At 41.6% G+C, this 25,587-nt stretch overlaps 1 protein-coding gene across 2 annotated transcripts in view; it reads left to right on the top strand.

Annotated features, from left to right (window-relative positions):
• The first annotated feature begins 758 nt into the window (after positions 1–758).
• Positions 759–25,587, top strand: part of SPIDR (scaffold protein involved in DNA repair) — a 455,986-nt gene continuing 431,157 nt past the window's right edge. Inside the window, exons 1-5 of one of the 2 annotated variants that reach the window (XM_062188521.1) lie at positions 759–849; positions 2,556–2,606; positions 19,270–19,425; positions 20,816–20,885; positions 22,472–22,549. In XM_062188521.1, the coding sequence (XP_062044505.1) occupies positions 817–849; positions 2,556–2,606; positions 19,270–19,425; positions 20,816–20,885; positions 22,472–22,549 (388 nt within the window). In that variant the 5' untranslated portion in view covers positions 759–816. The remainder of the gene's footprint in view (positions 850–2,555; positions 2,607–19,269; positions 19,426–20,815; positions 20,886–22,471; positions 22,550–25,587) is intronic. The other variant, XM_062188522.1, reaches the window with a different exon arrangement.

Genomic DNA, 25,587 nt, shown 5'->3' with positions numbered 1-25,587 from the left:
CTGCATGACTCTGAGAGCACCACTCCTTGCGAATTCTTTCCTCCTCCCCAGGCTGAAACTGTTTCCAACTTGCTTATTGCTTTAGCTTTTTTCCTTTTCTTTCATCCGGTAGACACTTTTTTACTGAATCTTCCTACCCAATTAGTCTTTGCCAGCTAATCCACCATCTGCTCAGTCCCGGCTTTTTTCATTGTGTTTGGTTTGAAGTCTACTTCTCAAAGGCTGAGGCCCCAGCATATTCACTTGAGGGGCTAAGCAAGGTCGGCCGCCTCCAGTTTTTGGAGTGATCCCTGGTCAGGTAGGGGAACTGGTTAGAATTCCAAGCTCTCTGGGCGCGGCTCAGACCTGCAGAATCCCAAACCCTTCTGGTGATTTGGATGTCTCTTGAGCATGTCAGCATGCAACAGGTAAATGTCACCACTCTGCCCTCATTCCCAACGGATGCAGAAGTAACAGTCTTTGCTCCAGTTTATCAGCAACTGCGACTTAACTACTGATTATTGCATTCGCAGCCTTCTTCTGGCTTTCATTTTAATCGTATGTAAAGTCAGCTCCTGTCTGACAACAGACAAGAGAATTTAATAAACAGCAACCCCGCAGCTCAACACACCACTAGACTCCTCCTGCCCCCAAGGCGCCCAGAAGCCAGCTCAGGTCGCGCAGGCGCGCTTGGGCGGTGACCAGGCGCGGAGAAGCTCCGCCCCACGCCCGATCGTTATCCAATCGCTTCGCGCAGTGCGGCGCGCCAAGGTGGAAATGGCGACGCGCGCCTTCCGGAGGCGGCGACGAGCCCTAGAAGCAGTGACTCGTGGGGAGATGCCCCGTGGCGTCCGTGCTTATGGACTCAAGGTATGCTTTGTGGCTTGAGCCAAGGCCAAGGCTCTTTCCGCGCCATAGGGTACGCAGCTCTGCCCTGCTGTGCCCCTTCTCGGCGGGCGGTCGCGCGTGGCCTGCGCGGGACGGGACTGAGGGAGTGGGAGTTGTGGTGCTGTGGCTGGGGGGCACCTCCGGCCGTTGAGGGAGCCGGGGAGAGGCAGCTACGGTTGGGTCCACCTGGGGTCAGGGTCCTGCCCGGGCACGCGCGAGCCCTTTCCGGGCATAGTGGGCTCCTGAGAGTCGAGTCCGTGAGGAGTCTGTGAGACAGATCCCTACTCGCTGGTGGTGGCTCTTTTTGAGTTGTGTCTTTTGACCTCTGTCGTCTCAGGAGCTGAGAGCAGCAGGTTTTCATTGGCGCTGCCCGTTTTTCCCAGATGTGTCTGTTGCCACACTTTCCATTGCACCCCAAGCTTTCTCTAGATCGTTCTCTACCGGCTACGGTGGGAGAGGTACTTGGAGCTAGTGGCTCCTGGTCCCTGTACCAGAGCCTCTCGCAGTGTGTGGGTGCTGTTGGGTGAATGAGGCTTAAATGCTGCCGCCTCCAAGTGAAGACATGCTTTTTATTGTTAATTGTACTTGTCTTGGTGTGTGTCCTTTGTCTTCTTAAAAGTCCCTTCTAAGCTCTTTGCTTACATGTTTGGCTCATACAAAAAGATCTAAAATGCTATCATAGTGCTTTCCTCCTGACAGCTGTTTAACTCAAACTGCCCCCTCCATAGCCCACACTTACTGATTTAGTTTCCTTGTGTGTGCCAATCTTCCTTCTCCAATACCATTGATTATCAGAGCATGCTGTCAATTTTTTCACTGATTTTAGGGACGAAAGGAAACCCATTTTAAACACAGCTGTTGATTTGACAACACATCCAGATTTCAGAAACCCTAAAATGTTGGGAAAAAATCAAGAAACTATGTGAAGTTGCCTCATCCACTATGGGTTATTTACCTGGTCCCTGGAGCACCTGACGTATTTGCCCCCTGAGCATGTCTGATGTTGTTCTGCTTCTGTCTGTCTCACCACTGCTTGGTCACTTCTGTTTACTGTCTCCCTGCCATGCTCTGCTTTTGTCCTTTGTGTTTTTTCTCATTTTATAAGTTTGCCTTGGGGAATCTTATACCTTGACGTTAACTGTGACTGTTTTAAAAATGACTTCAGAGTTGTATTTGACCTTTCCCTGGAGCTCAATTAAATTCGATGTATCATGAAATCATTCTCTCACCCTGAGTCCACCAGACCCTAATAGCTCCCTGCCATTCTAACTTAGTATTTTTGACTTGACATTCACTCTATCATTTTTGAAGACTCAGTTTTTCTTCTCACTAATGTATTGTCTTGTAATGGATTGTTTCAAAATTGAAGAAGCTCAGAACAAATATTTATTATTTCATACAGTTTCTGAGAGTCATACATCTCGTGATGGTTCAATTGTGTAGTTTAGATCAAGCCCTCCCAGAAAGTTGCCATGAAATAAAGGGTCATTGGACCTTAGAAGTGGAGGATGCACTGGTGTGGCTGTTGGGAAGTCTCAGTTCCTTGCCATTTCCAAAGTGCAGTTTACAACACAGTAACTGCCTTCCCAAAGTGCAAGATCGGTTACAATCTTAGGCAGAGGCCCTGGTGTCTTTATTAACCTAACTTGAAAGTTAAAAACCATCTCTTCTTTCCCTTTATCATATAGACCAACCTGGGACAACATGAGGGTGACCATAGAAAGTATGAACGGCAAGTGGTAGGCATGATCGGCGCCATTTGGGAAGCTGGCTACCATAAAAGTTTTGATCCAGGAATTTCTTTTTCAGTTCTGTTATCCTAGATCAGGCTCGAAGTACTTCATGCTTGAAATATTTATGTGTGGTATCAGCTACGATGCTGACATTTCATCTTCAGAGATGATGTTGCTGTAGACACCACTCTCATATTGTTATACCTGTGCTTAAATATTATTTTGCTTCTTTTTCATTATACAGTAATTTATTTCACACTTTTCTGTGCTAAGGGCTTTATATGTATCAACTCATTTAGTCCTTTAATCCTGTGATTAGGTACTATTAATCTCATTATGCCACAGTGCTGGCCCTCTCTTCTTCCTTTCTAATCTATATGTCTGTTGTTTCATCTCCTTGAATACTTGCTGTGGCTTAAGCCAGTACAGCATTGAGAACAGGTGGCAGGAATTGACATCCCTTTCTTGTTTCTTGTTTCAGGGATAAAGCATTTAGTGTTTCATTATTCCATAAGATTTAAGTTATGAGTTCTTTAGATGCATGTGTTTTTTTATGGAATTGAGAAAATACCCTTCTATTGCTAGTGTTTTGAAAGTTTTTATTATGGAAAGTTTTTGACTTTTGCCAATTATTTTCCTGCATCTATAGGGATAGTGGTATGATTTTGTCTTGTATTAATGTGACATATTACATTAATTAAATTGTGCATTTTAATATCATTCTTAAGTTCCTGGGAAAAATTCCTATTGGTCATGGTATATAACCCTTTGTATATATTACTGTATTCAGTCTACTGGCATTTTTTTGCATATTTATAGATGATACTGGTCTGTGTTTTCTTATGATGGTTTTGTTTAGTTATCAGAATAATTTGGTTATGTGAATTGGAAAGTATTTCTTCTGTTTTCTGGATGAGTTGGGAAGGATTGATATTAATGCTTTTTTATTTTCATTTAGTTGAAAGGTCAAGAGAAGAGAGAGCTCTCTATTCTCCCCGTCCCCACAACAGCCAGTGCTGGCCCAGATAGAAACTAGGAGCCAAGAACTCCATCTGGATGTCCCAAGTGGGTAGCAGGAGCATAAGCACTTGAATCATCATCTGTTTTCTCCCTTGGTATATTAGCAGGAAGCTGGATTAGAAGCAGAGGAGGTGGGACTTGGACTGGCATTCCCATATGGGATGAGGATGTCCATGTAGAGGTTTAACCCACTGTGCCACAATTTCTACCCCTTTAGTGCTTCTTTTTTTTTTTTTTTTTTTTTTTTTGACAGGCAGAGTGGACAGTGAGAGAGAGAGAGACAGAGAGAAAGGTCTTCCTTTGCCATTGGTTCACCCTCCATTGGCCGCTGCAGCTGGCGTGCTGTGGCCAGCGCACCACACTGATCTGAAGGCAGGAGCCAGGTGCTTCTCCTGGTCTCCCATGCAGGTGCAGGGGCCAAGCACTTGGGCCATCCTCCACTGTACTCCCGGGCACAGCAGAGAGCTGGCCTGGAAGAGGGGCAACCGGGACAGAATCCAGCGCCCCGACCGGGACTAGAACCCAGTGTGCCGGCGCCGCAAGGCGGATGATTAGCCAAGTGAGCCACGGCGCCGGCCTAGTGCTTCTTAAAATGTTTTTTAGAAGTCACTACTGGAGCCGTCTGAGCTACAGCTTTTCTTTGTGGAAGTTTTTAAGCACTGATTTAATATCTTTGTCACAGATTTTTTTTTAAAATTTCAAATTAAATTGATTTTGAAATTTGTGTCTTTTTAGATGTTGTCCATTTTATTTTAGTTATCTAAATTTGTTGGGACACAGTTCTTCAAAGTATTTTCATAATTGATTGATACCTTGCCTGGGAACAGGCATCTTGACTGGAAATGTAAATTGAATTTTCCTCAGAATTTTTTTATTAATTTATTTTTTTCAAGATTTGTTTATTTGAAAAGCAGAGTTGCAGAAAGAGAGAGAGAGAGAGAGAGAGAGAGAGAGAGGTCTTCCATCGCTGGTTCACTCCCCAGTTGGCAGCAACGGCCCGAGCTGCGCTGATCTGAAGCCAGGAGCCAGGAGCTTCTTCTGAGTCTCCCACATGGGTGCAGGGGCCCAAGGTCTTGGATCATCTTCTGCTTTCCCAGGCCACAGCAGAGAGCCGAATTGGAAGTGGAGCAGCCGGGACCAGAACCCTTGCCCATATGGGATGTTGGCGCCTCAGGCGAGGGCCTCAACCCTCTGCACCACAGCGCTGGCTCCACAGATTTTCTTTTTACTTTCTTCATGGTGTCCTTCAGAACTGATGTTTTAAATTATCACAAGATTCAGATTATATATCTTTTTTTTTTTTTTTTTTTTTTGACAGGCAGAGTGGATAGTGAAAGAGAGAGAGAGAAAGGTCTTCCTTTTTGCCGTTGGTTCACCCTCCAATGGCCGCTGCGGCTGGTGCATCTCGCTGATCTGAAGCCAGGAGCCAGGTGCTTCTTCTGGTCTCCCATGCGGGTGCAGGGCCCAAGGACTTGGTCCATCCTCCACTGCCTTCCCGGGCCATAGCAAAGAGCTGGCCTGGAAGAGGGGCAACCGGGATAGAATCCGGCACCCCAACTGGGACTAGAACCCGGTGTGCTGGCACCGCAAGGCGGAGGATTAGCCTGTTAAGCCACGGCGCCGGCCTCAGATTATATATTTTATTTCAGATTGTATATCTTATTTTCTGTCACATGTACAGAAACTACTGGTTAACCCATGATTGTGAAGATTTATTTGTGTGTGTGTGTGTGTTTTAAGATTTAGTTATTTGTTTGAAAGGCAGAGTTAGGGAGAGAGAAAGGGAGAGACACACAGAGAGAGAGAGAGAGAGAGAGATCTTCTGTGCCTTAGCTCACTTATCAAATGGCTGCAACAACCATAGCTGGGCCAGGCCAAAACAATGAGCCAGGAGCTTCCCAAGTTTCTACCAGGGGTGTTAGGGGCCCAAGTACTTGGACCATGTTCTGCTGCCTTCCCAGGTGCCTTAGCATGGAGCCAGACTGGAGTCTGGTGCCCATATGAGATTCCAGACTTGTAGGCAGTGGCTTAACCTGCTGTGCCATAATGCTGGCCTTTGTGTGTTTTTTTAAAATATTTACTGTTACATTAAGGTCTTGATCCATTGTAATTTATATATCTATATCTTGTATTCTTTTGTATGTGACTCCATTTGTTTTTTTTTGTGAATACTCTTAGCATGTTTTTCAACAATCAATAGGCCATAGATCTTTGGATTTAACTCTAGACTGTGAATTCTATTTCAATGAATAGGTCTTTTGTTATGCCAGTACCATATTGCTTAGATTAAATTTGTAGTAAACTTTATAGTAAATTTAAAACTGGAATGTGAGTTATCCAGTTTTGTCTTTACTTTTCAAGATTGATTGGGCATTTAAGACTCTTCGAGCCAGCGCTGCGGCTCAATAGGCTAATTCCTCTGCCTGTGGCGCTGGCACACCGGGTTCTAGTCCCAGTCGGGGCGCCAGATTCTGTCCCGGTTGTCCCTCTTCCAGGCCAGCTCTCTGCTGTGGCCCAGGAGTGCAGTGGAGGATGGCCCAAGTGCTTGGGCCCTGCACCCCATGGGAGACCAGGAGAAGCACCTGGCTTCTGGCTTCGGATCAGCGCGGTGCGCCAGCCGCAGCGCAGCAGCCATTGGAGAGTGAACCAACGGCAAAGGAAGACCTTTCTCCCTGTCTACTCTGCCTGTCAAAAAAACGAACAAACAAACAAACTTCGAATTTATAAATTTTAGGATAACATTTTGCATTTGTGTACAAGAGGTTGTTGAGATTTTGTTAGGGATTACATAGAGTCTGTAGAAGGCTTTGTGTGTTATTGCTGCTGTAATAATATGAAGTCTTCTCTCTCTTTTTTTTTTTTTTTTGACAGGCAGAGTGGACAGTGAGAGAGAGAGACAGAGAGAAAGGTCTTCCTTTTGCCGTTGGTTCACCCTGCGGCCGGCGCACCACGCTGATCCGAAGGCAGGAGCCAGGTGCTTCTCCTGGTCTCCCATGGGGTGCAGGGCCTAAGCACTTGGGCCATCCTCCACTGCACTCCCTGGCCGCAGCAGAGACCTGGACTGGAAGAGGGGCTACTGGGACAGAATCCGGAGCCCCAACCGGGACTAGAACCTGGTGTGCCAGTGCCGCAGGTGGAGGATTAGCCTATTGAGCCACGGCGCCGGCCGTCTTCTCATCTATTAATACAAGGTGTTCTTCCATTTATTTTTTAATTCCTTTCAGCTGTGTTTTATGGTATTCTTTGTAGAAGTATTGTAGCTACTTGGATACATTGATTCCTAAGTACTTTTTTTGTGATACAGTAAATGGAATTTCTTTCAAAAATTTGCTTGTTGGAATGTTTACTGCTACGGTTTGGAAATACAGCTCATTTTTCTGTATTTCTCTTCTATCCTGCAACTTTTCTGTATTTATTAGCTTTAGTAATTTTGTGTGGGTTCATTTGTATCCTATTTATAAAATCATGTCATCTCCAAATAGAGGTCATTTTTTTTCTTCCTTTCAAATTTGGATGCCTTTATTTTTCTTGCCTAGTTTCAGTACAGTGTTTAATTGAAATGACAAAGATGTTATCCTTGTCTTGTTCCTGATCTTAAGAGGACCCCTTTTGGAAAAGCAATGTGTCACACAAAGAAATTGCTTTGTATTTAGTTGTTAAATGTTTTTATCATGAAAACATATTGAATTTTTAAAAACATTTTTCTGCATCAATAGATTACCTTTTTTTTTCTTATGTTCTCCCAATGTGGTATATTACAGTCATTGATTTTGAGGTATTGAGCCACTTATGTATGCCTAGTATAGATCCCACTTGGTGGTGATGTATAATCCTCGTAATTTTTTACTTGTGTTTTTACTAGTGTTTTGGTGAGGTTTTTACTATTTTTATAAAGGATATTGGTTTTAATAGGGTATGCTGACCTCAGAAGGGTTAGCTGTGTTATTGTCTTGTATTTGTAGGAGAATTTGAGAATGATTTGTGTTCATTTTTAAATAATTAATAACTAACTGAATTCATCTAGTCCTGCGCTTTTCTTTGTTGGGAGGCTTTCAGTTATTGAGTCAATCACCTTACTTGTTAATGTGTTCAGATTTTTTAAATTCTTCTTGAGTCAGTTTTGGTGGCTTCTGCATTTCAGGAATTTGTCTATTTCATCTAAGTTCCCTTATTTTTGTTGTTTGTTTATTAATATTCTCTTAATTTTTTAAAGTTTTATTTTATTTATTTGAAAGGCAGAGATACAGAGAGAGGTAGAGACAGAGAGGTCTTTCATCTCCTGGTTCATTCCCCAAATGGCCGCAATAGGCAGAACTGAATCGATCAGGAGCCAGGAGCTTCCTCCAGGTCTTCCACATGTGTGCATGGGCCCAAGCATTTGGGACATCCTCCGCTGCTTTCTCAGACCATAGCAGAGGACTCAAACTGGCACCCATATGGGATGCCAGTGCTGTAGGGCAGGATTTTAACCTGCTGTGCAACAACGCTGGCCCCTAGTGTTCTCTTAAGTTTGGTAGTAATTCTCCCACTTCTTTCTGTTTTATTAACTTAAATCTTATATCTCATTTTTTTCATCAGTTTAGTTAAAAGTTTTTAATTTCATGTTTTTCAAAGAAGCAACTTTTATTATTTGTTTTGTTGATAAACTCTACTATCTGTGTTATCTGTCTCTGCTGTAGTCTTCATTATTTTCTCTTTTTTTGGTGCTAGCCTTAGATTTAGCTTGCCTTCATGTGTAAGGTTATTGATTTTGGTGTCTTTTTATCTCTTGAGATATTTACATCTATAAATTTTTCTGTGAACACTCTATCTCCTAGATTTTGATATGTTGTATTTTCTTGGTTTTGGAATCATTTCCTTATTTGCTTTGTAATTTATTTCTAATTTTTCTTTGACTCACTGTAATGTGTTGTTTAACCTCTCCTTATTTGCGAATTTCCCAGTTTTCCTGTCATCGATTTCTAGTTTCATTCCACTGTGATCAAAGAATGTATTTTGTATGATTTCAGAGTTTTAGGATATATTGTGTTTTGTGGCATACATGTAGTCTGTGCTAGAGAATGTTCCATGTACACCTGAGAAAAAGTAGTCTTTGTTGGTATTATATGTTGTGTTCTTCATATGTCTGTAAAATTTAGACAGCTTGTAGGGTGTTCAACCCCCTCTATTTCCTTATTAACTTTCTGTCTGATTCTATTGAAAGTAGGATATTGAAGTCCCTGTGTATTGTGGAATTGTCAGGTTTTTCCTTCAATTCTATCAGTTTTTGTTTAATATATTCCAAGCCTATGTTAATAGATTTGTGTTTATTTTAAGATTATTATATCTTCTTGATACATTGACCCTTTTTTAAAAAAAGATTTATTTATTTACTTATTTGAAAGGCACCTACAGGGGAAGGGGAGAGAGAATGAGAATGAATCTCTTCCATCTGCTAGTTCACTCCTCAACTAGCTGAAATGACCGGGGCAGGGCCATGCAGAAGCCAGGAGCCAGGAACTCCATCTTGGTCTTCTACGTGGGTGAAAAGGGCCCAAGTCCTTGGGCCTGCCATCACTGCCTTCATAGGCACATTAGCAGCAAGCTAATCTGGAACTCAAACTGGCTCTCTGATCTGGGATGTGGATGTTGCAGGCAGAAGCTTAAGCCACTGCAACATAATGCCATTTTTTAAAAGACATTTATTTATTTATTTGAAAGGCAGAGTTACAGAGAAGCAGAGGCAGAGAGAAAGAGAGAGCAGTCTTCAATCCTCTAGTACACTCCCCAGATGGCCACAACAGCTGGAACTAGGACGATCCAAAGCCAGGAACCAGGAGCTTCCTCTGGTTCTCCCACACAGGTACAAGGGCCCAAGGACTTTCCCAGGCCATAGCAGAGAGCTAAGTATGGAATGCCAGCACTGTAGGCATTGGCTTTACTCCCTATACCACAATGCCCGCTCTAGTGCCCTCCCCCCCCTTTTAATTACAATTTGCCCTTTCTTGTCTCACATAACAGTGGTTATTCTCAAGTTGATTTTATGTAATACTGATGTACTACTCAACCATGACAGTGGTTTTTTTCAAGTTTTTTTTTTTTTTTTTTTTTTTTTTTGACAGGCAGAGTTAGACAGTGAGAGAGAGAGAGACAGAGAGAAAGGTCTTCCTTTCATTAGTTTACCCCCCAAATGGCCGCTACGGCCTGCGTGCTGCGGCCGGTGCACCGACCCTGTGCACCGCGCCGTTCCAAAGCCAGGAGCCAGGTGCTTCCTCCTGGTCTCCCATGTAGGTGCAGGGCCCAAGCACCTGGGCCTTCACCACTGCCTTACCGGGCCACAGCAGAGAGCTGGACTGGAAAAGGAGCAACCGGGACAGAATCTGGTGCCCCAACTGGGACTAGAACCCCGGGTGCCAGCGCCCGCAGGCAGAGGATTACCCTAGTGAGCCGTGGAGCCGGCCTCAAGTTGGTTTTATGTAATACTGATGTAGCCCCCCCTTGGTCTCTCTTGGTTGCTATTTGCATGGATTATCATTTTCCATCCTTTCACTTTCAATTTTTTGTGTTTTTTGGACTTAAAGTGACAGTTATAGACAGAATATATTTGATTCATGCTGTTTTAATACACTCTGTTATCTCTGCCTTTTGAATGGAGAGTTTGGTGCTGTTGAGTCCGAATTTCCCAATCAATGCACTAGGCACAGTTGCAGATGCAAAAGCAGAGGTTTATTTTTTACCAGCTGGCTGGGACCCCCTACCCGCACACAGCCCTTTAGCCACTCACAGGCAAAAGGCCCCTTCGTTTGCATAAGAGAGGTTTTTATAGCCTCACACTTGCAAGGGTGCAGGTCATCTCCTATGTAGGTTACCTTCTTACTCTCTATATGGCAAGGTATTGGGACCTAACATGTTCGTTGGTTCATTTAAACATATAGGCTATATATGTTATGTGGCAGGAAGGCCACACAAAGGGGATGGCACGGGGAGGCACTGGCAGGAAGCATTGGGCCATAAATTCCAGGGGAGCTGATGGGGAGCAGAAGGTCATAAATTCCAGGAGAGCTTACTTTCTTTGTTCTCAAGGACCTAGACTGCCCCCTTCATGGCCCAAGATGAGGCCTATACAGCAGGCAGGTACTCCAATCCTTGCAAGTGCATTTATATTTAATTACTGATTATGATGTCTGCCATTTTGTTTTCTGTGTATTTATACCTTTTTTCCCTTAATTTCTCCGTTACTCTCTTTATTTATTTATTTATTTATTTATTTATTTATTTTTTGACAGGCAGAGTGGACAGTGAGAGAGAGAGACAGAGAGAAAGGTCTTCCTTTGCCGTTGGTTCACCCTCCAATGGCCGCCGCGGTTGGCGCGCTGCGGCCAGCGCACCGCGCTGATCCGATGGCAGGAGCCAGGTGCTTATCCTGGTCTCCCATGGGGTGCAGGGCCCAAGCACTTGAGCCATCCTTCACTGCACTCCCTGGCCACAGCAGAGAGCTAGCCTGGAAGAGGGGCAGCCGGGACAGAACCGGCGCCCTGACCGGGACTAGAACCCGGTGTGCCGGCGCCGCAAGGTGGAGGATTAGCCTAGTGAGCCACGGTGCCGGCCCGTTACTCTCTTTTTTGTGTGAAATTTTATTCTCTAGTGTGCTGTTTTGATTCCTTGTTTCTTTTTCTTTTTCTCTTTTAGTTTTTTTCCTCTTAGTTGTTTCCCTGGCTTTTACAATTTATAATAACATAGTTTGAATTAATACCAACTTAACTGAAGTAACATGCAAAAATTCTGACCTTGTAGAGCTCCAAATCTTTAATTTTTATATTTTCACCTTTATGCATCATGAACGCATTATCATAGAGATGTAATTGTTGTTTTATGCATTTGCCTTTTAAATAACATGAGGAAGAAGGACTTATAAACTGATAATTGTAATATTGCTGGCTTTTATATTTATATTCATATATTTGTCATTCTTTTTTTATGTGTATTGCTTTATGTTATCTAATTGCTATTCATTTCATCCTGATAAAGTTCCTTTAGCATTTCTTGTAGGGGCTACTTTTGGACTTGGTCAGTGTTAGGAAACTGGCGCAGTTTTAGCCAGGTGGCCGCATGGCCCAGCTACCTGAGCCAGGCTCCACCCCCATCCTAATGGGATTCGCAGTTCCTGCTTCCCTGCCCACCCTCAGGCAAAGTTTTAAAAGGGCCTGTTCCTGAACACTTGCTCTCTTGACTCTTCTCGGTTCCTCTCTCTAGCCTCCTCCTCTGGTCTCTTGGCGCTCTCTCTCTCTCTCTCTCTCTCTCTCTCTCTCTCTCTCTCTCTCGGCTCCTCTCTGCTCTCTTCTCTCCTTGGTAGCTCCTCTCCTCTCTGTTTCTCTCTTATATTCTCTTTCTCTCTTTTTCCTTCACTGCCCCTTCACTCGGGTCTGTTGGGTTTTCCCCAATACACCCTTTCTCTTACTCCAGTGTTCGGTGTGTTTTGCGACTGCTAACATTAATATATAACAGTCAGCTTTTGTTTATCCAGGCATTTCTTAACTTCTGTTTTATTCCTTCAGGATAGTTTTATTCAATATAGAATTCATGGTGCACCTTTTTCTTCCAAACACTTCACATGCAAGTTATCTCACTGCTTACTGGCCTCCATAGTTTCTGATCAGAAACCTGTTGTCAGCCTTTAATGAGTATCCCTTTCATGTGACAAGTCACTTCTCTCTTGCTCCTTTCAAGAATCTGTCTTGGGCAGTCTTTCTTAGTGTGGATCTTTTTGTGTTTTATTTTGGTTAGTTTTTATTGAGCTTTTTGCATATGTATGTTAATTTCTTTTATCAGATTTGGGAAGTTGTCAGCCGTTTCTTCATATATCTTCCTGCTCCTTCTCTCTTTTTGGTCTAGCACTTTTGTTATGTTGGTGTACTTGGTGTTATGTGGGTCTCAAGTTCTGTTTATTTCTCTTCACTCCTTTTCCTGTCTGCTTCCTTAAGAGAGATAATCTCAGTTGAATCTGTCTCCAAATCCACTGATTCTTTCTTTGAATCTGCTGTCAAACCTGTCAGTGAATTTTCCTCTAGAATTTATATGTGGCTCATTTTTATAATTTCTCTCTTTATTGATAGCTTATTTTGCAAATTGCCATTCCCGCTTCCTAGTTTGTAGTCCTTTGCATGTGGTTTTCTTTAATTCTTTGAGTATATTTAATATCTTTTATTTAATATCTTTGTAAAGATTGGTATCTGGATTTTCTCCTGTATATGGGCTGTATTATCCTATTTCTTTGCATGTCTTCAAAAATTATATTGAAAACCGAATTCGGTTATTACAGTGTGACAACTCTGGAAATGATATTCTCCATTTCCATGAGGTTTGCTGTTGCTGTTTGTAGTGTGATATTTTAGTGACCTTCCTGAACTATATTTTGAAATCTGCATTTTCTATATTGCCACTGACATCTGTGGTCCTTTAACTTAGTGATCAATTAGTGTGTTGATAGAATTTTTTGAAATGCCTGAAGACAGAAAAAAAGAAAGGAGGGGAGGGAAGGAAAGAAGAAAGGAAGAAAAGAAAGAAAAAAAGCAAAGACAGAAAGGTTGAGGGAAAAAAATCTAAAGGGAAAAAAAATACCCTCCCCATTTGCAGATTGGCTCTGTGTAAAGGTGTGTTTTTCACACGTAGCCAAGATGTTTGTAACTATATCTTAACTTTGACTTCTTGCTTGCATGGATCCTTAACGTCAGCCAGAGTTGAGTGCTTTGGATATTCTTAAGTCTTCTATGAGTTTTCTAGGTCATTCCTGTGGCCTTTTTATTCCTTTGTATATAAAGGAACTTTTATAGGCTTTTGTTTACCCTCATATCTTCTTTCCCAGTTCGTTCCTTTTATCATACTTTATTCTGTGTATCTCTTGTCCTGACTGTTGTCCATTGGTCTACGCTGCTGTGACCCATACTTGCTCTTATAGATGTGTTGAGTAAATGCTACATAAGAACTTCCCCAGCTCTGGGATGGCTCAAGTTTTCTGAAAGAAAGGCAGACCCACGCTCCAGTTCTTCAGGGAGTTACAAGACAGGTCCAAACGGACAACCACAGCTCTTTGAGAATGAAACACATATTGATTCCCCCTGGAAGTAGCAACCTGCACCAGAAGTGTGAGCTGCTATCCTCATGTAGGTGGGTAGTTTAAAACAGCACACACAGTGTTTTCTGAATGCAATGTAGCAGGTGTTTCCTTCACTAGACTCCTTTGCATTGCTGGAAGTTCTTGACTTAATTTTAGACTTTCCCCATTTTGAAGTGAATATGTGATTCTTGCCCTATTCAACTCACAGGGCTACTGTGAGACTTTACCGAGAGAAATTAAAGTGATTTTTAGAATTACATTTTCATGTTGTATATACTGCCTATGTATCCTCCCATTGATTTCTCTTATTACTCTTGTACCTTTTTTTGTGTATTTATGTGTATGTGTGTTGACATCTAGTAATTGTGTCGATTTATTGTGGGCAGGGCTTATCATGTATCTTTTTGTTTCCTGTGTCTAAGCTATTGCAAGTTCTAGTTTGCTGAAATTAGTTTTTAATATTATGAATGCATGGATTTCAAAAATTTTTGCCTCAAGGTAAACTTATGTTTGAATTCCATTGTCCATGAACTCTTTTTATTAATACAAAGAGAACAGATTTCTCCTATTTCATAGGTACAGTTCTAAGAAGATAACTGTACTTCTCACCCTCCCTCTCCATCCTAATATCTCTCCTTCCCTCCCATATTTTCATTAATTTTTGTGAAAATGTGATTTCAACCCTATGTATAATCACAGTCTTAATTCACCACTAGCCATAATATTCAACAATTAAAAAGTAGGAAGACAGGGCTAGCATTGTGGCATCATTGGTTGAGCTGACACCTGCAACACTGGGGTCCCATATGCTCCACTTCTGATCCAATTCTCTGCTAATGTGCCTGGGAAAGCAGTAAAGGGTGGCCCAAGTCCCTCAGCTTCTGCACCCATATGGGAGACAATGATGAAGTTCCTGGTTCCTGGTTGCAGTCTGGCCCAGCCCCTGGCCTTTGCAGCCATTTGGGGATTGAACCAGTGGATGGAATAGATGGAAGATTTCACATGTTCCTCCCCCGACCCCCCATAATTCTTCTTTTTAAATAGATATTTATAAATAATAAATAGAAAATAAGAAGTAGGAAGACCACAGTTCCACAGGAGTATAAACAAGAGCTAAAAGCAACAATAATATCACAAGATATATGTTTTGTTCCTGTATATATATTTTTGTATTCTATATTAACTGCCATATATCAAAGAAAATATGATATTTGTCTTTTTGAGACTGGCTTATTTCATTTAGCATAATGGTTTCCAGTTGCATCTATTTTGTTGCAAAAGACAGGATTTCATTCTTTTTTATGGCCAAGTGTGTATATATACCATATTGTGTATATACCATGTTTTCTTTATCCAGGCATCAGTTGATGGACATCTGTGTTGATTCTATATGTTAGCTATTGTGAATTCAATTGCAATAAAGGTAGGGGTACAGATAACTTTTTCATATGATGATATCACTTTGTTTGGGTAAATCCCAAATTGGAATAGCTGGGTCATTTGTAGATCAACTTTCAGATTTCTGAGGCATCTCCATGTCTTCCATTTTGAAATAGCTGACTAGGGTCTGGTGCTGTGGCGTAGTGGATAAAGCCGCTGCCTGCAGTGCCAGCATCCCATATGGTCGCTGGTTCGAGTCCCAGCTGCTCCACTTCCTATCCAGCTCTCTGCTATGGCCTGGGAAAGCCGTAGAAGATGATCCAAGTCCTTGGGCCCCTACACCCGTGTGGGAAGAAGCTCCTGGCTCCTGGCTTCGGATCAGCACAGCTCTGGCTGTTGTGGCCAACTGGGGAGTGAACCAGAGGATCAAAGACCTGTCTCTCTCTCTTTCTCTCTCTCTCTCTCTCTCTCTCTCTCTCTCTCTCTGTGTGTAACTCTGACTTTCAAGAAAAAATAAATAAATCTAAAAATAACTGACTAGTAAAAAATACTGAAATTCCATTTGCTTTCAGTATGAGAGCAGGTGCCTTTTGTTGTATAGATTGAGAACTTCTGTGCCTTATGGAGCCTCATTAGTGATGAGCACCTATTAGACTTGCATGTTTGTTGTGATACTGTTCCACAGTGTTTCCTAGCAACATCAATCCGTTAATGGCAGTTTTCTGATAGATTGAACTAAAAGGACATGGAAAGGGGTGTCTTTTTCATTTGTATAAAACTGTAGCCATATTAAGGATAAGGCCCTTGGTTTAGGCCAACCTGGGTTTGGATCTTTTGGTAGCCATTTATAGATATGTGGCATTACATGGTCTCTTCTTAATTTGTCTACAAAATGGGATTAATCGTACTCATTACATTATAATGTAATGTATAGGACCTGGATGAGATAATGTGTATGATATGTTTGCTACAGTGTCTGGCACCTTCCAAGTGCCCAGAGAATAATACGAATCATCGTGCTTACTTTCATTGGAGCTGGTTACACTTTAGCAGCATGTGATTACAGACTATGTTTCAAGTGACTTGTAATTAGGGGAAAGATTTAATTGAAAGACCGGTTCACCATCATTTTTTTTTTTAACTGATTGCTTTTAAGTTAAGGACTGCTGTGTTTTCTTCATGCTTCCCTCCTCTGAGGTTAGCAGTGAACCACTAGCATAGATTTGGTCAGATAACTTAGAGGAAGTGAGAACAAATATTTGAATCTGTGACCTTTGAAGAGATTTTGATGATGTTCTAGCTAGTATAATCTTTGTATGGATTAAGTCATAGACTCAGTTCATAGGTTGCTGTGCATCAACTAACAGTGGGGAATCAGGAATGGGAAAGAACCAAGATGAATTCATTATTCAGTTTAAAAAAAAAAAAAGATTTATTTATTTGAAAGGCAGAGCAACAGAGAGAGAAGGAGAGACAGAGACAGAGACAGAGGTCTTTCACCTGCTGATTCACTCCCCAAATGGCCACAACACCTAGAGTTGGGCCAGACCAAAGCTAGGAGTCAGGAACTCCATCCAGGTCTCATGTGGGTGGCAGGTTCAGCAACTTGGGCCATTTTCCGCTGCCTTCCTGGTTGCGTTAGCAGGAAGTTAGATCAGAATTGGAGCAGCTAGCCGGCGCCGCGGCTCACTAGGCTAATCCTCCGCCTTGCGGCGCCAGCACACCAGGTTCTAGTCCCGGTCGGGGCACCGATCCTGTCCCGGTTGCCCCTCTTCCAGGCCAGCTCTCTGCTGTGGCCAGGGAGTGCAGTGGAGGATGGCCCAAGTGCTTGGGCCCTGCACCCCATGGGAGACCAGGATAAGCACCTGGCTCCTGCCATCGGATCAGCGCAGTGCGCCTACCGCGGCGGCCATTGGAGGGTGAACCAACGGCAAAGGAAGACCTTTCTCTCTGTCTCTCACTGTCCACTCTGCCTGTCAAAAAAAAAAAGAATTGGAGCAGCTAGGACTTGAACCAGCCCTCTGATACAGGATGCTGACATTGCAAGCAGCAGCTTAACCTGCTGCACCATAACACTGGCCCCCATTGTTCACTTTTGAGTGGAAAATGATGAATAAAACTGGACCATGATTGTGATATATTAGCAGTTTCCATTCATTTTTGACTTTTAAAACCCTGGATTGAGTGAGAGTGGGGTTTGCAGGGTGATTGCAGGGTGATTGTAGCAAGCTTGGTATGGGCAGTTTTTGTACCATAGGGATTTTTCATTTCATGGCGAAAAAGAAGCGTCCAACTAATGGCATCCTGATCTGGAGTGCAGGTACAGCGGAAAATATTTCTGCCACTTTTCCTTTCAAGTGATGAAAATAAAACAGATCACCAAATTTCTGACATTGTTACATTAAAAAGCTCCAGATTGTTGAGAAGACTGAAAACGGAGAGCCAAGTTAACAGATGCAGGATCCTAGTATCAAAATCTTTTAGTTGAGCTGTATTGAAGTAGTCCGGGTTGTTTGAACATTGCCTAGGTATTTGATGGTCCCCAAATTAGGTAATTATCCTATTGTAAATCCAAGCAGAATTGCATATTTCAGGATTTACTACTTAGGATATAATAATCTTCATTTTGAAATTACATGAAAGTTATATAAAATATGACAGCTGTTTCTTATTTTCTCTGAGAGCAAAAGAACAATTTTAAATACATTTAAGCTGTTAGACCCTTCAGAGTTTTTCAGCTGAACACTTTGAAGCATTGGAATGGTTATGCCCTTTCCTGAAACTCTTCCCTGAGAGGAAAAGGTAGCATGGAGATAGCATAGATGTGGGCCTGAGATAGCGTAGATGTGGGCCTATATAGTTAGAGTGATTATTTATGTTGCCTCTAACTTTATTCCACAAATGCTAAAATTACTTACGTATCAATGAGTAAACCAGGAAGTTCTGGAAGCTAGAACTTTTAGAACTTGCCGCATGTAGAACATACGTTATACATGAAATCCTGATTTCAGGAGGAAGAAGACAACAGAGGAAAGCAACATTTTACAAGATAACAGGGGTGGTGCTATTGAAAGTTAATTTGTGTCTTATTTCCAAGTGAATGTGTCAAAGAAAGCCACTAAGGCTAAGGTAGTACAGAAGGTATCCCAGAGGGGGGATTTCTGAGGGATACATCATAGTGAGATTGAGGGAAGTTGAAATGACAGCCTGGGCAAAAAGCCAGATGTGGGCTAAGGAAAATGTTTTTGAACTGTAGTGTTTAGTATTTGTTCTGTTTTATTGTTATGGTTTTCTCCTTCAGGATCTGGGACTCAATTCAATTCTCCCACGTGGGTGGTACAGACCCCACTGCTTGAGCCATAACCTGTGCATTATCAAGAAGCTGGTGTTGGAATTGGAGCCAAGGGTGGAACACGGGCACTCTGGGCCGATATGGGATGGTTTTCCCAACTGGTTGTTTAACCTCTGTGCCAAATGCCCATCCCCTGTATTTATTTTAATGTCATCTTTTCCTGAATTTGAGAAGGATAACAGACGTAGGGTAGCTTGTATACCTTATTGTTGCTGTTTTTTTCCTTGCTGTTTGCAAAAACATGGCCACTTGTTTATATGTAGATACTACCTGGCTCTGCTCAGTCACACTGCTCCATCGGGACCTTTTCTTTATTTCTGTTGTCCATGTATTCCTGAGTGGATTCTACTCCCAGCACTATCTCCTCAGCATGGGACCCTGACCAGTTTAGAGTATCCCAAGCTGCCCCTAGCCTGTCTTGTCTCCTTAGGATGGTAATGTCACCTGGTGCAGGTGGGGTTCTCAGGCTGAGGTCTGCTCTGCTTCCCTGTGAGCCCTGGATGGCTAGGATCTCAGGGCCGGCTTTCCCCCCTGGCTCCCCTCAGCTTCCTTCCTTGCAGATCTTGTTATTGTGTGAGACTTCACAAGGTTGATAGTTTGTACTGACCTGCTTGATTTTGGAGTTTGTTGACTACTTGCAGGTGCTGTCTACATGCTTTTGGTTTTGTTGATCCAGGTGCTCTATCTTTATGTGAAGATTCAGTTACAAAAATGGTGCCTTTGCTGCTATTACTGGATTTCCAAATTGTCTGCTGTCATTTTCACGTCTATTTAATGAAATTGACTTAGTTTTTTTTTTTTTTTCCTCTTAAAAATCACCTCAGAGAAAGAAGAATCGGGGTATAGAGTATCCATCCTTCCCAGGAGATGGGCCACTGCAGTGCAGAGGAGCGGGTATCAGGACTGGAGCAGCAGCTGTCTCCCTCTTGGAATCATGGCGCAGGTGTGGAGAAGGATTTCAGGATACTTCTGGAACTCCGGTAAAGTAGTTGTTGAAATAATGTCCCTGACATACTGAAAAAGAAATCCTGGATTCCTACACATTTAGGCCATTGCAATTACATTTCTTTGGGATTCCCTTCTTTATTTTCTTTCAGTGACACTGTAATTGATGCATAATTCCCTCCCCTCATTCCTTGAATTCCTTTAACAATTGTGGCAGGTCAGCATTACTGCTTTATGTCATGTAGAACCTTTCTGCTTATTTGTAACTGAGATTACATTCGAGAATGTTCTCAGAAGTTGAAGCCATTTTGTGCACGCTAGTCTTCACAAGAACTATATTGATGAAATGACCAGATTATTCTGGATTATTCTGCGTGTTTTTTTTTTTTTTTTCAAATTTATTTATTTATTTGGAAGGCAGAGTTACAGAGAGGGAGAGGCAGAAAGAGAGAGTGAGAGTTCTGTCATCCATTGGTACACTCCCCAAATGGCTGGAGCTGGGCCATTCCAAAGCTAGGAGCCTGGAGCTTCTTCCAGATCTTTCATGTGGGTACAAGGACCCAAGGACTTGAGCCATCCTCTGTTGCTCTCCTAGGCACATTAGCAGGGAGCTAATTTTGAAGTGGAGCAGCCAGAACTTGAACCCACACCCATATATGATGCTAGCACTGTAGGTGGTGGCTTTTACTTGCTACACCATTGTGCTGGACCTGGAATATTCTTCCTTTTCTTTGTAAATTTATTTAAGGCGTACAAACTTCATGCATTTCACATATAGAAATTTAGGAACATAGTGATTCTTCCCACCCTACCCTCCTTCCTGCTTGCACTCCCATCATTCTTCCTCCTTTCTCTCATATTCCCACTCTTTAATTTTTACAAAGAAATCTGTTTTCAGTTTCTTTTATATTCATAAAATTAACCCTACAGTAAGTAAAGAGTTCAACAAATATTATAAGGGGCAAAAAAAAAAAAAAAACCAAAAAAGCAAAAAAACTGTTTCTCAGCAGTAGAAAGGCCTATAAACAAGGATAGTCACAATATTTTTAGTAGCGATCTACTGTTATTTTTGTCTATGTGGCAATGTACAGTCCTCATAGAGAATTGCTGTCATAAACTCTCAAGATAATTTGGGTACAGTAATTAAGACCTTCTAGGTAGTCAGTGTTGTATAAATGAAGTTATTAACATTGAATATTAACGTGAAATATGTATCAGTCTACTCTGTTTAGATTCTTGAAAATATAAAAAATTTATAAGTATATAAGGAGTATGTGCCTTAATAATCCTTAAATTGGTGCATATGAGTAAAGGAAAACAAGAATGTGTTAAAGGAGGGTGCAATTTATGATTTGGATTATTTTGAAAATCAGATTTTTTGCTCTTGTCACGTAAATTCCATCATTATTCTTATTTTGCCTGCAGTCATTGTTGACAGCTGAAAAGAAGACCATTACAGAAAAGTATCCTGAGTTATCCCCTAGACCCAAGGAAGGTAATATCACTTTGATGATTTCTTGACACAGAAGGTACAGACTAATATAGCTATTTTTGATTGGTTTTCCTTTCTTTTAAAAATTACTAGCAAGGTTTGGATAGACTATGTATTCATGGTTAAAACAATTACAACAGTGTAAAAGGGTATTTTTGAGACCTCTTACCTCTGTCTTTGTCACCATATGCCCCATTTTTCCTGTCCTTATGGATAAAAGCTTTTTCTGTGTGTCCTTTATTTCTATCCAAGAGCCCAGACTCATTACCCCAGGGTTTAAAAGGAGATATGGCTTGGAAATGTAAGCTTACGAACTGTGTTACATAAGAACTGTACTGATTCAGGTTATGAAGTTTTTGGTGAATTCATTAGGGAAGGCTTTCCAGCTACAAATGGTAGCAAACTCTTATTTCCCCCTAGTGTCTGAACAAATGAGATTGAATGTATCTCCTGCGAGAAGACTGACAGAAGGCCAGTCTTTTTTCCAAGTTGTACAGTCATAATGTGGGCTTGGTCTTCATGGCTGTGATGTGGTAGCTAAATTCTCCAGGCTGAATCTATGGTAGGAGTGTAGGTGCTGAAGATTTTCTCCAAGTGAGCATTGCGTTTCCTTTGGAAAAGAATGCCTCTCGAACCTGTTACATGGGGTCACTTCCAGTAAAGACAGGGAGTGAAATCAGAAATTTTTTATAGAGGTATGTTGTTACCCAGATGAAATTGGTATTTATTAATAATAAAGAAGAGAGAGGGTGAATATCAGGTAGGCTGCTAGATCTGCTGCTGTGGGCAAGTAAGAACAGTGGGAACTTGAATTTCAGAGGTCTTGGTGTGTCCTGAGTATAATCTTGGGAAAACAAACTAAATACCCTGAACTTCAATTTTTGTGACACAGAAATGGGTGTAGTTGTGTGTGCCTCACTGTGTTATTATAGTAAGTGAGTTCAAAAGAAAAATATAAAATACCTTGTTCAAACGTGTACTTAAGTACTAAATTGATGGCAGCAGCTTTAAGTTCGATGGTATTGAGAGCTAAATGAGAGCCTGCCAATTCTATTTTTTTCTTGTAATATTGCCTTAATTCAAAGAATCCTCATGAGGTTATCCTTAAAACTTTATACAAGAAGTTTTTTTTTTTTAATATTTATTTATTTGAGATGTAGAGTTACAGACAGTGAGAGGAAAGACAGAGAGAAAGGTCTTCCTTCCATTGGTTCACTCCCCAAATGGCCACAACGGCTGGAGCTGTGCTGATCCGAAGCCAGGAGCCAGGTGCTTCTTCCTGATCTCCCATGTGGGTACAGGGGCCCAAGTACTTGGGCCATCTTCTACTGCTTTCCCAGGCCATAGCAAAGAGCTGGATTAGAAGAGGAGCAGCTGGGACTCGAACCAGAGCCCATATGGAATGCCGGCGTCGCAGGTGGAGGATTAACCCACTGCACCATGGCACCGGCCCCTAGGCCAGAAGATTTGACATATGACATTGATTTCAGTATTGCCAGAGTTTTGTACATTTGGGCAAGTAATATTTTAAAATCTCCGTTTGATAAATAACCATAGTGGTTGACACACTTATGTATTTTCTTTATTAGAAACTGCCACACCTAAGAGAACCAGTGGGCTTACTGACATAACTTGGAGTTCCAGTGGAAGTGATCTGTCAAATGAAGGTAAGACACTTTCTAAATCACAGTATGATAGTGGACATGGCCCTAGAATATATCAGCTTTGTAATAGGAATATTTTATGTCCAGACAATAGGACCAGTAAATGGTAAATGGCTAATTTTGCAAGAAATTCAGTTTTTGTCAAACATTGGATTCATTATTGGCTGCAGTTTGCATTCCTTTCTCATATTTATTGTTGGTTATAATTTTTTCTGAGTTCTAACCTCTATGCCAAGCCTTTAGAAATGTTTTCTTCTTATTTAGTATTTCTTAGAGTAACTCTACAAGATAGGATGAGATAGGTATTTTTTGTAACAATTTAAGTTTGGATCTTTAAACTTTGTTGGGATTCTGTTTTAGATCCCTTTGACTTCAAAGCCAGTTCTCTGAACTCCTATAGAATGCTACACCCACACTACCACCTGGCTAACTTGTGGTTATTGGGTAAATATTATAACAATGAATGTGTGATGGGAGTGTAATTTTTTTTTAATATATTTTTTTTAACTTTTATTTAATGAATATAAATTTCCAGTGTACAGCTTATGGATTACAATGGCTTCCCCCCCCCATAACTTCCCTCCCACCCGCAACCCTCCCCTCTCCCGCTCCCTCTCCCCTTCCACTTGCATCAAGATTCATTTTCAATTCTCTTTATATACAGAAGATCAATTTAGTATAAAGATTTCAACAGTTTGCACCCACATAGAAACACAAAGTGAAACATACTGTTTGAGTACTAGTTATAGCATTAAATCACAATGTACAGCACATTAAGGACAGAGATCCCACATGAGGAGCAAGTGCACAGAGGCTCCTGTTGTTGACCCAACAAATTGACACTCTAGTTTATGGCGCCAGTAACCATCCTAGGCTGTCGTCATGAGTTGCCAAGGCTATGGAAGCCTTCCAAGTTTGCCGACTCTGATCATATTTAGACAAGGTCATAAAAGACAGGGTGAGGATAGTAACCAATGATCCTAAGAGTGGCATTTACCAGGTTTGAACAATTATACAGCATTAAGTGGGGAAGAGGATCATCAGTACACACATGTTGGGAGTAGAGCCATTGGTGGTAGAGTAGAGGTTATGATTACAAAGGAATGAGGCCCAAGTGCACTAGACAGGGCCTAGAACAAAGGACAGAGTCATTATTAGAGGAGCTAAGAAAGGTGCTGTCTAAGCTACAAGTAATTTTTCTGATTGAGAGGCAAATAGAACCTGATAGAAGGGGCTTGATAATAATCTGGTGGGCTTTAGGCCTTGTAAATTCAGAGGCCCAGACCTATCTATCTCTTCACATGGGGTATATCCTAAGGGAGGTGTGAACCTCCTAGGGGAAGGCACTCTGTTGACTTTCATTACTTGGCTGGCCTGGGAGGAGAGCTGGCCAGGTAAAGGCAGGGGGCATCTCTAACAAGAAATTTACAGTTCTGCCTGCAATGTTGCTGACCCTACTTGACCATCCCCTCAGCTGCAGTGATCACTTTGGAAGTTGGGCTGAGTGAAGGGCTTTTCAGCTTAGAGCCAATAAGATCTGTGGCTCTGACCTGGGCATCCTTCGACTCCAGGGCAGGTCCATTTCCAGTGATCCAACTCTTGGCAGAGCTGCCAGGGCTCTTCACAAGCTGACTTCTGCTGAAGCCCAGGCTTACCACATTGAAAGCCACTGCAGTGGACTGGCCTGTTGGGTCTGCTTGAGGGCAGATCACTGTACAGATCAGCCATTAATAGGCCTGCCACCCATTGCTTCTGATGCCGAGCTTTCTTTTCCTCCTGGTTTGTGTTAAAGCAGACCAGAGGATGCAAGTCAAGGGAGTGCCCGTTTCCCATCTCTAATCTTCGGTGGCCTGAACTACAAGTCTATAGTCACAGGCATGTTCTGTAGTAGTTTTTCTAAGGTAGACAATGCCCATGAGGAAAATTATATTCTCACTTTAAAACTTTCTTTCCCTTTGGTCTGAAAGGGAGGTTTTTTCTACTTACTGTAAACTTCGCTGATGGCAAAGTGAATCTAGCTATGAGATTATTATTTAAGTTCTTATTTTGGCTATGCTATTGCAGAAAAATGTTAGCCATCTCTTTTATAAGGTCTAAAGATTAAATTGTGCATCCTACAGATTCCTTCATAATAGAATTAGTTTCCTACCTTGAAGAGAATAGAGAAATGAAAGAACAAGTTGGGCTTAGAATAGAGAAATGAGGGAGCAAGTCCTAGATCGCTTGCTGACAATAGCAATATCACATGAATACTTAGCAAACCGTTTCAACCATTAGATAACAACTTAAGAAAACATTTACCAGAAGGTCCAATGCCTTCTATAAATTTTAAGAATCATGTATTTGAAAACACCTCTTAAATATCTAACATGGTGTAGTTTGTTTAGCCAGTAAACTTAAGCACAACCATCTAAAATGTTTTTAGTTTCTTTCTACCAACAAGTCTAAAACATATGATACACAGATTCAGGTCCAACAAATTAAAATGTATCTTTGATTGATTTTAGCAGCTTAAATTTATGGACAATCTTATCTATAAGCCATTTAAAATAAAACTCTTAATAAAATTTCCCCATGTGGACATACAATATGTACACACATATAATATAGCATAGTAGACCAATATAGCAATTTTAATAATAGCTTTTAAAATCTTTAACTCTTTTTGTAGATTGCCAATTGATTTGAATTGCTTTTTCTTTTTAGTAACCTCAGTTAACCATACTTTCTCTCAGTTGGTACTGTTAATACATTATTGGCTTCGTCTGTTTACAGAGCCATCCCAAAGTACTGAATACAATAGAAGTGGCTGGAAAAAGTCCATAGGAACCTATAGGAGGACAGCTAAACACAGAACCAACAACGCTTTAGTTTTATGAGCAGCACATCATATATAACTGTGGTTGACAAAAGACTTTAAGTCGCCATGTTTAAAATTATAAACTCATCAACCAACAAGAGGCACTTGCTTACTTCACAGTATTTTTGAAAGCACCTGTAGGATTTTACAAGTATTTAACCCTTTAAGCCTCTGGGGCTTT

The sequence above is a fragment of the Lepus europaeus genome, chromosome 4, assembly GCF_033115175.1.
Source record: "Lepus europaeus isolate LE1 chromosome 4, mLepTim1.pri, whole genome shotgun sequence".
Lineage (NCBI taxonomy): Eukaryota > Metazoa > Chordata > Mammalia > Lagomorpha > Leporidae > Lepus > Lepus europaeus.
This window is presented reverse-complemented; position numbering and strand designations above follow the sequence as displayed.